Consider the following 12,979-nt stretch of genomic DNA (forward strand, 5'->3'; position numbering starts at 1 on the left):
CATGATGATATAACCCAGAAACCAACCCAGCTATGGAAGTATCCAAAGTAAATAAGCCTACAAGATTGTAAACAGGGAACCAGAGACTCCAACCTACAAATGAAGACAACTACAAACCAAAAAGAGAGAAAAAAATCTGTGTCGTTACAGTACTTCTAGATGGTAGGGAAGTCAAGACAACTACAAGATAGAACAGACTATTCTAAACTTGGGAAGAAAACTATAAATCACAGGGTAACCTCAAAGAAAAATGATAAACCTTCACATCAAAATGAAAAAGAGGACCAGCAAAAATAATCAGCAAATACTAAAGCAATAACAATGAAGGAAGTGATAACATGATTTATAAACAAAACAAGCTCAGCATAAAAAATTATATGGAACAAAGAAATCAACACAATGAAAAACCACATGACAAAAATGACAGCAACAAATTCATATTTGCTGATAATTACAAATTTGGCAAGGGACTTATCTCTAAGGTTGATGGAAAACTCCAATGCTTCAACACCAAAAGAAATAACAATCCAATTGAAAAATGGGCAGAAGACATGAGTAGACACTTCACCAAGGAGGATATTCAAGTGGTCAGCTAATAAATGAAAAGATGCTCATGATCATTGGCCATCAGAGAGATGTAAATCAAAACAACAATGAGATATACCGTCTCACCCCAATACTGATGGCAAGGCTCAATGAGACAGAAAATAACAACTGCTGGTGGGGATGTGGAGAGATTGGGACTCTCGTACACTGCTTGTATGGCTGTGAAGTGACAAAACTACTGTGGAAAGCAATATGGTGATTCCTTAGAAAGTTGGAATTGGAGATACCATTTGACCCAGCAATCCCATTACTAGGTATATATCCTAGAGAGATGAAAGCCAGGATAGGAACAGATACATGCATGCTCATGTTCATCACAGCACTATTTACAATAGCAAAAAGATGGAAACAACCTATGTGCCCAACAGTGGAAGAGTGGATGACCAAACTCTGGTACATACACATACTGGAATACTATGCAGCACTGAAGAGTAATGTAGAGTCTGCAAACCCCGCATAATATGGATGAACTTGGAGGACACTATGCTGAGTGAAATAAGTCAATCACAGAAGGACAAATATAGTATTAGTTCGTCATTGTGGAAGGTCAAGGAAAGGTTTATATATGGAGGGAAACTTTCTTTACTGGTTGCCAGGAGTGGGAGGGGAGGGGAGGGAACACTGAAAAAAAAAAAAATGCATTGACCCATGCCACTTTAGTTTTGTGTATTTCACTGTACATAAATTATAGTTCAATAAAGTGCATCAAAAAAAGAGTAATGATGAGTGTAAATGCTTTTGGAGATCTGTGCAATCCCTACCACAAGATATGAATATATGTGCAATTTTCATCGGTGACAAAGTCACAGGAACTCATAGTACTTTAGATTTTTGCCTATATTCTTAATTGAAGCAAATGCTACATTTCAGTTAAATTTTAATGAAAATAAAATGTAATCTTCTCCCATCCAAGTTCATGACTTCTACCCTTGAATTCTATCCACAAGAATCTCTGATACTGTCACATACCCCCAGGTGTTATCAGGTATCAGTGACACCCAAATAAGCTGACCAGGGGTGGCAGGTAGACTGAGGATCCTGTCTGCAGTGAAGAAAAGAGAACAGTCAAGGCTGAAGTGGCCCCAAGACTCACCTTGCCACTTAGTAAGCACTAGATATAGCCACTGGGTGCATCCCTACACTTCCAGCACCCACGGAGAGACTTGTCACATACAACATCCAATTCAGTTAAGTTTTTTAAATTTCACAGTCCTCACCAACTTCTAAACTTGCTGAGAGTAGATCCTCCCGGATGTGATAAAGGTACGAGACACAATCCCCTCACTTCTGCTGGATCCCTGAGCATCTGGGGGCAGGGACAGGGAAGGTATTTAGCCAAGAGTTTCAAGGCAGAGGCAAGACTTCTCTGAGTCCCCTAGACCTTGGTCACTCTCCCAGTACTGTGTTCACATCCTTGTTACTGCACTTCCATGCTCATTGTGTGGTTCTCTGTTGTAACATCTGCTTCCTCTAATCAGCTCTAAGGGGAATGGACCATCATCATTAAACTGTTAAGTCAAGAACCACATCTGATTCACCTCTGTATCCTCAGCTCCCAGGCCAGGACTGAAACCTAGCAGATGCTTGGTAAATGTCTGCTAAATGAGCCAGGAAAGTGGGAACCAGAGATTGAGCCTGTCAGGTCACCCCTGCCAGCTGCTTCCCTTTCAAGTCTTTGCAGATGGACTGACTGCCCAGGCAGCCTTTGGCCAACAAGGACCTTTATCTTGCCAAATGACAATAGAGAAGAGCTTTCTCTCTCAATGTTTGTCTCAGAGCCCAAAACATCTAGCAATGCCATGAAGAATAGTTAGCAGGATAGACTAGCTGTTCCCTGGCCCTCTCACTACCAAATATAGAGATTGGTATAAAATGATAGTGGGAAGCAGAAGTAATATTCAAAATATTTAACAATCAGCATGGCATATTGTTAAGTCAGACTAGCCACCAGCCATAAACACCCAGTACTGCCTCACCAGAAACACACCATCGGGAAATCACCCTTACAAGAAGATAGTAATTTAGCTCCAAGGAAGACAAACAAATTATTAAGTCAGACTAGCCACCAGCCATAAACCCCTAGTACTTTTTCACCAGGGACATACCATCAGGAAATCAACCTTACAAAAAGTTAGTAATTTAGCTCCAAGGAAGACAAACCTAACAGAGCAAAGTTACAGCGACTTGTTTGCTTGCATATGTTCCAAATAACCCATATTTAATTTGCTTAATTTATTAACTCCTCGGAAGGAAGGTTGGGCATTCCTACTTCCGTAGTGACACTACCTCGGAAACCCAAGGAGGGGTCGCTATGAGTCGGGGCCGACTCGATGGCAAATAACAACAACAACAACAACAATTTATTAACTAGGGAGCTCTGGTAGTGCCTAAGGTACTTGACTGCTAACCAGAAGGCTGGCGGTTCAAACCCGGAAGCCACTCCTCAGAAGGAAAACTGGGCAATCTACTTCCATAGTGATACCACCTTGGAAACCCAAGGAGGGGTCGCTATGAGTTGGGTCTGGTTTGATGGCACATAACAGCAACAACAACAATTTATTAACTAGCAGTGTGGTCTGGTGCAAGTCAATCCTCTCTCTAGACTTCAGTTCCCACTCTCTGATGGAACTGGAAGAAATGATCTGAAGATCCCTTCCAGCTCTAATATCCTCTGATCCCACTTTCTTTCCTTCTCACATTTTCTTGCACTTCACATAAAGCACATGGTAGCAGTAAAGAGAGCACACAGAGCTAAGGTTGTGCACAGGCCAGAAGCCCTTATTGTTAGTTACCTTCAAGTAAGCATCAACTCATGGTGACCCTATGTAAAAAAGAACCAAATGTTGCCCCGTCCTGTGCCATCATCACATCACCGGAACATTCAAGTCCATTGTTGCATCCTCTGTGCATTTTGAATGCCTTCCAACCTAGGGGCTTGTTTTCCAGCACTACATCAGACAATAAATGAAAACCCAGAAGCCCTCCACTAGGCCACTTGTAACATTAGTTGATACTTGCCTTATGGTACTGTAGAGTAAGCTATGGCAAATTAAAGTCCGGGAAACCTCCTTCCAGCCTCTCATGAGGAATCTGAAAGACCACCAGAAGACCATGTTGACAGATGAAAGACATCAGACACAAAAGATGGGAAAGAGCACACACCTCAGCCCCCTCCCCTCTATTTAAACACTCAGACTTCTTTCCTAGACCTACTGTGCAATGCTTTTCTTCATGGCTGAGTGACTGTGTATCCCAAACACCATGCCTGGAAAGTAATTTTAAGAGAATGGGAACAAGAGTTAGGAGACTTGGTTTCAAGTCACAGCTCTGCTACCTACCAGCTTGACAAGGTACTTTATATTCTAGTAACTCAATTTCCTAGTCAGTAAGAGGAAGTCTCTGGATGGCACAAATGACTAAGCACTTGATTACTAGCTGGAAGGCTGGCAGCTCAAACCTACTCAGAGGAGCAACAGAAGATGGGCCTGGCAATCTGCTTCTGAAAGATCACAGCCTTGAAAATCCTATGGATCAGTTCTCCTCTGCACACCTGGGGAGTCAACTCAACAGCAACTAACAACAAGAAGGGGTAGCAGGGAGACCTGTTCAACCCACTTCAGTGAAGCTGTTATGGGCATCAAATGAGAATACTGAATGTTAGTTTTTTAATTTTAAAATCTTTGAGAAACGAAGTGGTTATTTCCCTGGGTGCTGGGTACTTGGCTTCCCTTCTTTGCTTCCTCTCTATATCCCACCCCAGGCTGTCTAGGAGCCTCCCCTCTGAGATCCAACCCAACCTGCCCTGCTGTGGCTCTGCTCTGCTCAGCTGTGGAGTCCCATGGGCAGGGGATGCTGGGCTGTCTTTGTTGTGTTCCCTGAAGATCCCTTGGGGCAGGAAAGAGAGGCAGGTGAGATGCCCAAAGCTCCAGCATGCTGCCTCAGGTTGGGGCAAGTGGGACAGGAACACATCCAAGGCCAGGGGGAAATCATCACATTTTCCCCAGTCATTAGTGCAAGTCAACAGCAGTGTGACTTCTACCCACATTCATGAGCGCTTAGCAGCCATCACTAACAAACAGTACAGATCAGGGCTTCATTAAAATGCACATTCGTATTTTTCTCTGCATTTGTTATATTCCTTCCTGAGAATGTGAACTCTTACGCCACACCTGAGGAGTAAACAGGCTAATTCTATAATACAGCCAACAGGAGTGTGGGAGCCCATAATCCCAAATAAATCCACCACTCCCTTCACGCCAACCCTCTACCAATGCACAAGGCAGAGCAATGGACACTGTCACCCTGAAAAATTAAACAGCAAGGTTTTCCTAAGGATTCTAACTCTTAGTTCCTCAAGTAAAGCAAAGCCAAGGCAAGATTCAAGAACTATGAGAGGTAAAGCTCTGTTAAGGGTAAGAGAGAGAAGACAGAGGCCAGTTGAAGGTGTTTTATTCAGTGGGGCTGCAGATTGATACCATGAAATAAGAAACAGTCACTTAGGGCTAGACTAGGGCTTCAGAGAGGAACAAAAAGCCCAGAGCCTGAGGCACCTGGTAGTGCTCAATGCTCTCACACCCACATATTCCTTCATTAAAGGGAGGATCAGGTGCTTCCTGAACCAATCTCCCTTGGAATCCTTGATTGGTGCAAGCAGTTAATGCACTCGGCTGCTAATCAAAAGGTTAGAGGTTTGAGTCAACTCAGAAGTGCCTCAGAAGAAAGGCCTGGCAACCTACTTCCAAAATATCAATGACTGCAAACCCTATGAAGCACAGTTCTATCCTGACACACATGGGGTTGCCATGAGTCAAGTCAAGTCCAAAGAAACTGGTTGGTTGGTTGGTTGCTTGTTTGCTTGCTTGCTTGGTTTGGATAAATAACTCTCAGCCTCTGTAGAGAATCTCCATGAATTCTGGAAAGGGAGGAACAGGAAACTACTACAAAGTTCAGATGCAGTTCAAATCCTAGCAAGGCCACTTTGTAGTACTGTTACCTCAGCCAAGTCATGTAGCCTCTCTGAGCCTGTTACCTCATCTCCTTAAAATGATGGCAATAACCCTCACCTTGCACAGCATTCCTGAGGATTAAATGAGGAAGCCCAAGTACCAGCAGCATTGCATGCTGTGCAGCATACAGAAGGCACTCAACAAAATTGATTTCCTTCCTTAAAACCAAACATAGATTAAATCAAACTCTAAAGACAAAGAAATTTCCCAATGTCACCCTCAACTCCAAGGTTCTCTCCACTCTAACTCCAAAGGCCTATGAGAATGGGTAGTCCTGTTAGCTGTTCAATCCAATGTATAAATGCTCTTCCTGAAAAGGAGGTGAGAAAAGGATGGTAACAAAAGTCAAGAGACTTTTGAGTCTAAGAAAGCAAGACGACATTCTAATTTTACCAACCCTCAACCCTCACTCCTAAATGAGCCCTACACAAACTGCTCTTAGGAGGTAATGGTCCCTAACCTATTCCTCTGTTGATGCAGGAACTTGAATTGAGATGTTAGAATTTCAGCTGTGCCTGACCTACAGGATGAAGAATCACGTGTCAGGACATTCTCTGGCTTAGGGGAGCTGGTCTCTTCTCTGCATAGAGAGCATTCTGGTAATTCCTAGTTTCCCATCTGACACTAAATCCAGGAGGAGAGTGCTTCCTCCTGAATGAGGCATGGGCCTCTGGGGCCTCCCCACAGGCACTCTGCCCCTTCCATGCCTGACTCCACCCAAAATAACCCATACACCTGCTGTAGATGGCAGACCACACTGGAAAAAGTCTTGATCTCAGTTATCTGGTGCCTTCACCCCAGGGAAGCTAGCCCTGAGCAAGGAAGCACCTGACCTCCCTGTCCACGTACCCTTCTCCATTACCAGTTTGGAATATCTAGCTGCCCAAGGCGATGAAGTACTAGGCCATGCCTGCTCAATTTCAGGGCCTGGAATGTAGGCAAAGGCCAACAGGCATCTTTTCGACCTACCAAGTGCTCATCTCCCACTCACTCCATGGCATCTAGGAGGTATACTCATGGTGGCACCAGGCATCTGAGTCTCTGCCTCTGTGCTGCTGGCTCTTTGGGCAAAGACAGGGAGAGTGGAAGGAGATGGGCAGGTCAACTTCCCAGAGATGGGTTACCAGGAGGCCTTCTTCAGCTAAGCACCTCTGCAGCCCCATTAGGACAAGTAGAAACTAACTTTGGAGGCTCAAGTCTGGGTGAGTCTCTTGAACTGCTTAAATCAGCCTTCCCCTCTCCAAACAGAAGGCCCTCACTCATGTGAATTGCAATAAGGATGCAAGTGTCTCTATCACCCAAAAACATCCCCAGGGATGTCTCTACATGAAAGCCTAATTAAATTGCAAAACAAAAAAAAATTGAAGTAAACTATTGTGTAGTCATCAATCAAATACTGAATAGTCTTTAAAATATGAACAATTTCAATACATACAAATATGCACATAAAGTGAAAAACTGAACACCAAATGGAAGCTATACACCAATTATAATCTTGCCAAAAGCATGCCAGATATCAACTAAGATCGGAAATGAATTCTAAGATAGTCAATCAGAATTCTGTGGATGCAAAAAGTTCTTTTGATCAGTAAGGCTAAGTTAATGGGTCTCTGATAGAAAACCATTTCCTCTCCATTTATCTTAAAATCAAAGTAAAACCAGAACCTAAAGGATAGATCTCTGGTGGTGTATGCCTAAGGCATTTGACCACTAACCAGAAGGCTGGTGGTTCAAACCCACCTTGGAAGGAAGACTGGGTAATTTACTTCTGTAGTGATATTTCTTCGGAAACCCAAGGAGAAGTTGCTATGAATCAGAGATGACTCGATGGCACATAACAACAACAAAGTCCAGAAGGGTGAGAGCAGCTGGGCAGGTGGGCCTACTGTACCTGCTCTCTAAACTGCTACCAGGTACAGTCAGGTGATGTCCCCTCTCCTATGAAGTGCCAGTTCCAGGCTGCTAGAGGCCAGAGGATGAGTATCCTGGCATAAAGAAGAGTAGTTCAGACCTCAACAGGCCCCCAGTAGGACCCTCACAGGAGATCCAGCTGGTAAATCTCTAACCGGTGTTTAGAATCTACATGGCATAGGTGGCAAGTTGGGGACAGAGGAAATAGAGAGACAGAGAAGATCATGAGATTCCAAACCCAAAGAGATGCTAATTCATTCTCAACATTGTTTGGAGTGGCATGGAGGTGGAGGCAAACTAAGTGTCCATTATGAGGGCAGTGACTAGGTAAATTGGTGGCTGTTCATCCATTGGAAATAATGTACAGAACACAAATAGTCTGAAAACTACAGTGCTGAGAGAGAAAAGTAAGAGACAGAATGGGCTATCGGATATAATTCCTTTTACATAAATTAAAAATGCATACAGCTCTGAGAAACTATCACAGCCACTAGGAGCTGACCAAAAACCAAAACCAAACTCAATGCCATCATTAAGTCAGGTCCGACTCATAGTGACCCCTCCTTGGGTTTCTGAGACGGTATCACTAGAGAAGTAGATCGCCCAACCTTCCTTCCATGGACTGGCTGATGGGTTTGAACCACCAGCCTTCAGGTTAGCAATCAAATGCCTTAGGCACTACACCACCAGAACTCCTACTAGGAGCTGAAGGACTAGCAATTAAGTATAATGGTATAACCTGGATGGAATATTGAAACAGATAAAGAAAATTAGGTTAAAAACTAAGGAAGTTTGAATAAAGTATGGGTTTTAGTCAATAATTTATCGATACTGGTTCATTCATTGTAAGAAATGTAACATGTTAATGTAAGGTGTTAAGCATGGGCCCAGGATATATGGGAACTCTGTATTATCTTCTCAATATTTCTCTCTAAAACTATCCTAAGCAATAAATTCTATTTAAAAATGAAAAAAAAAAAAAAATAGATACAATGAAAAACACTACTGTACATTTTCCAGAAACACAGCACATTAGACTGGTTGCCTGAAGAGAACAGGTAATGGAGATTAAGGGAGCTCTAGGAGCTCTGGTAGCTTAGTGCTTAAGGCATTTGACTGCTAACCAGAAGGCTGATGGTTCAAACCCACCAGCCACTCCTCAGAAAGAAGGTTGGACAATCTACTCCCATAGTGATACCGCCTCAGAAACCCAAGGAGGGGTCACTATGAGTCGGATCTAACTCAATGGCAGTGAGTTTGGTTTTTTTGGTTTAAACAAATAAATAGAGGGTCCTTGTGCTGACCAATAGTAATTATATGACATGAAATGAGAAGCATGATTAGCTCTACTCTTTGCAGCAAAGATCCCAAACATTAGAAAAGTGATAAAGAGTGAGAACACCACACAAGAGTAGGTCAAGAGAGCTAAATGAGTGGTGGAGGGTCTGATGACAGAAGGTTGACAGGACACATTCCACACCCTCATGTAACACTGATCAGTTCCAAGAACTATCTCTGTGCTTACTTAATTCCTCCTAGTGAAAGCCCAGAAAACCCAATCGCTCCAAAGTGGAACATGCTAGAGGGCAGCAAAGATAGGCAGCAATGCTAGGAATAGTACCAAGGGTTTCCAGGACAGGTAAATGTGACTTTCAGAACAACAGTGATTTTTTTTTTTTTTTTAATTTTATATCTCCTTGAAGACTAAGGTGTGCCTAACTCAAGCCATGGTATTTTCAATCGTCTCATATGCATGTGAGAGCTAGACAATGAATAAGGAAGACCAAAGAAGAGTTGATGCTTTTGAGTTGTGATGGTGGTGAAGAATGCTGAAAGTACCATGGACTGCTAAAAGGACTAACAAATCTGTCCTGGAAGAAGTGCAGCCAGAAGCTGTACTTTTCCTTGGAAGCAAGAGTAGTAGCTAGACTTCATCTCACCTACTTTGGTCATGTTGTCAGAAGGGATCATTCTCTGGAGAAGGATATCATGCTTGGTAAAGTGGAGGGTCAACAAAAAAGGGGAAGGACCTCAGCAAGATGGATTGATATAGTGGTTATAACAATGGGCTCAGATATACCAGGGATTGTGATACTGGCACAGGACCAGGCAGTGTTTCATTCTGTTGTACATAAGGTCACTGTGAGTCAGAGACGACTCAACAGCACCTAACAACAACAATATCCCCCATGTTGTATGCAATATACTAAAAAATTACTTGCTGTAGATCTGAAATTCAAATTTAATGAGGTATCGTAAAAAATGTATTTTTATTTGCTAAATCTGGCAACTTTACATAGGTTATATACAACTTAATATTACTGTTCTAGGTACTTTGTATAGGTTGTGCGGTTTCATCTTCATAACAATCCAATGAACAACGTATTGTTAGTTCCATCTTACAGATGAGGAAACTCTGTAAAGGAGTTAAGTAGCTTGCCCACGCTCCTAAGTCTAGAAGATGGCAGGACTGAGACATGAGTATATATAGTTGGATTCTAGAATCCACCCTCTTCAACAGGATATATAATACTTCCTGAAAAACTGCTGAACAAGGACCAACCTTCCATTCCCTGAGAACTAGAAATAGGAGTATGACCTGAAATCTTCCACAGTGTTAAATGTCATACAACCCTTGTATGACATTCAAAACACACCACTACCTTGAAGAGATCCTCCCACCAGAATCTAACTGGAGGCACCAAGTCAACTTGGGGTTTCAAAAAGTAGTCCTAAAGGAGCACATTCTTTCCATCTTGGTGGAGAAGATAACCAGAGGTGCTTCTCTTGCCTTAGGGGTCTAGATAAACAGCAGAGGACAACACAACAAGGGTGTGATCCAGGCCATGTGCCATCCTGCCTGGTGACAAAGGGATGGATTAGTGACCTCTGAGGTCCCTTCCAGTCTGAGGACAGCATTATTTTAAATCTTGCAAAGCAAGTCCCTAATGAGAATAACACTCCAATCCTCAGCATAACACCTTTTATCATAATCACAATAAGCATTTATTGTGCATCTACTATGTGCCAGACACTGTGCTAAATGTTTAGCATATCCAATCATAAAACTCAGCAAGACAACTTTTATTTTATTTTATTTTTATTTCTGAGACTCAGAAATGTAATTCATTTATTCAACTAGTACTTCTTGAGCACCTATTATGTACCAGGCTCTATCCAAAGTGCTGGGCATATAGCAGGGAAGCAAACAAGATCCCTCCCTTCATGCAGCTAGCAGGAGGCACAGAAAATAAAGAAATAAATGTATCATGTCATTTCAGGAAGCAGTGCCAAGTATGATGAAGAAAAGTAAGAGAGGGCCAAGGGATAGAGAAACAGAGTGACAGGGGTGGAGGTGAACCTAGAATGATCAAGTAAAACTCTGCAGTAAGGTAACATTTGAGTAGAGGCCTGAAGTGTGGGAGTGAGCATGCACAGGTGTGGGGAAGAATGCCCAAGGCAGGGGGCCACCAGCCTGGGGTGAGAGTGAACCACAAATGAGGTAAGGCCAGTGGGATGGAACAGGGTTCAAGAGAGTGGAAGGGGCAGTAGATAAGTTTGGAGGGGATAGTGATGATCAGGACATTTTTGAAGGATCACTATGGTGTGGAGAAACAGATAGGTAAATAAATGAATAAATGGATAGATGGATGGACAGATGGACAGACATGTAGATGAATGGATTTCCAGGGATCCCCTTAAATTGACTGCTGATCAGGGCTGAATGTACATACTTTTCACAAGTTGATAAAATGTGTTTGATGTACATCCCAATTCAGTGCCCAAATAATCAGTTCCACAAGTACCTCCAGGCAAGCACATTCATTCCATACTGAATGAGATCCCCTGCATAGGAATTGTGATGCAAGTAGGGGCTTTAACTCAAGGAAATCACCATGAAGGAGGGCCACAGGATGCAGCCTGAGAGAGCCAGAAAGAAAGGTGTTGTCTTCAATTTCTGACTAGTCAACTCCCACAGAAAGAGTAGCATCCCACTGCCCACCTTCACTCTTCAGGATTCCCTAGGCAGAGCACTAACAATACTAAGACTCTTCCTCAGGACCTTGGCCAGAAAATCTGTTTTCCCCACCAGAAAACAATGTCCTGCAGAACAAAGATGAGGCTCCCTGCAGGGCAGCACAGATCTCCAGGAGCCCAGCTCTGTGGTGCCGACCTACCCCGATTGGCCCTGATATCTGCCTGGCCTCACCTCCACGTCCTTCTCGAGCTCCAGCCCAGCCTCCATCAGGTTGTGCTCAAACTCCTCCCGCTGCTCCTTCCTCTCCTCCTCCAGGGCATCAAGTGGTCCCAGTTCAATGTCACCAGGGCCCCCAGTATGGGGTTCCTTGCCCGTCTCCCCATTGGAGACAATAGCCAGTGAGTGGCCAGGAGAGCCATGGCCAGGGTGTACCCCGCGTTTCCGGTAGTGGTAGGCAAGCACATAGTCGACCTTCCTCTGGTTGTCATGGAAGTGCATGCGGCTCTGACGGGCCGAGGACACTGGTTCATGGGCATCCAGATAGTTGTTGATGACCTGGCCAAAGAGAACAGGACAGGGATGGCAATGCCTGGTGAGTAAAGGGAGAGAGAGAGGAAGCTGACCCCATGCCCTGAGTCCAGGGCAATGACCTAGGAAGGAAAGCCTCAGTCCCAGAGGTCCTAATGCCCCTAAGAAAGGACAAAGTGGCCTAAGTTCACCTGCTACACTCAGCCCATATAGCCCTCCACCCCTTTATCCACAGCTTGAATATCAGAACTTTTCCATACGAGCCAGCATCCATGCACATACATATATTCATATACACAGCACGTACACACATCAGTCAATTCTGTACATCCACACCACCCGCTCTACACACAGAACCACACACCCACTTACACATGCACACACACAAGCATTTACAAATGTATACACAGTCATATACACTCATGTCTCTGCACTGGCACTCCCGCACATGTGTGTCTATGGAAACACACATGTGCCCAAGTGCATGGTAACTCACACACACACAGCCCTTCACATGCACACATATCACATCCTTGCATGTTTGGAGATGCAAACACTCTACACATGTACACAAAGACAATACTCACTGGCAGGTTCTCTGGATCCATTGAAGCAAAGGCCAAATGGTAGTCACCAGGTCCACCCCCACCCTCCCACCCCACAGGAATTCACTATACACTAAGCCCCTCACAGCCCCACATTGTCCTCTTCCTCCTCTCCAGTCACTGGTGAGGACCCAGCCAAAGGTGACAGCAAGGAGAACTGCTTCCTACTCTCTTCACTCTCAGAAATGGGATGGTTGCAAGGAGAGAAGGAGAAAGCACAAGGCAGGAGCAGGGGAGGGACCTGCCTCCCTCCCTCTGGGTGTTTCCCTGTTTATTACTGGTTTGATACCTAGCTGCCTCTGCAGCCACCTGAGAGGTCACCTGGGCAACCAGATGAAGCACCA

At 43.9% G+C, this 12,979-nt stretch overlaps 1 protein-coding gene across 1 annotated transcript in view; it reads right to left on the reverse strand.

Moving 5' to 3' along the window:
* The window catches only part of ANO2 (anoctamin 2), a 556,059-nt gene extending 543,421 nt beyond the window's left edge, over positions 1-12,638 (reverse strand). The window contains exons 1-2 of the mRNA XM_007937086.1: positions 12,618-12,638; positions 11,734-12,057 (exon numbers count right to left, since the gene is read on the reverse strand). Coding sequence (XP_007935277.1) covers positions 11,734-12,057; positions 12,618-12,638 — 345 coding nt within the window. The remainder of the gene's footprint in view (positions 1-11,733; positions 12,058-12,617) is intronic.
* Positions 12,639-12,979: the final 341 nt, after the last annotated feature.

The sequence above is a fragment of the Orycteropus afer genome, unplaced genomic scaffold (genome assembly GCF_000298275.1).
Source record: "Orycteropus afer afer isolate SDZICR_OR568_19922 unplaced genomic scaffold, OryAfe1.0 scaffold00040, whole genome shotgun sequence".
NCBI classification, from domain to species: domain Eukaryota; kingdom Metazoa; phylum Chordata; class Mammalia; order Tubulidentata; family Orycteropodidae; genus Orycteropus; species Orycteropus afer.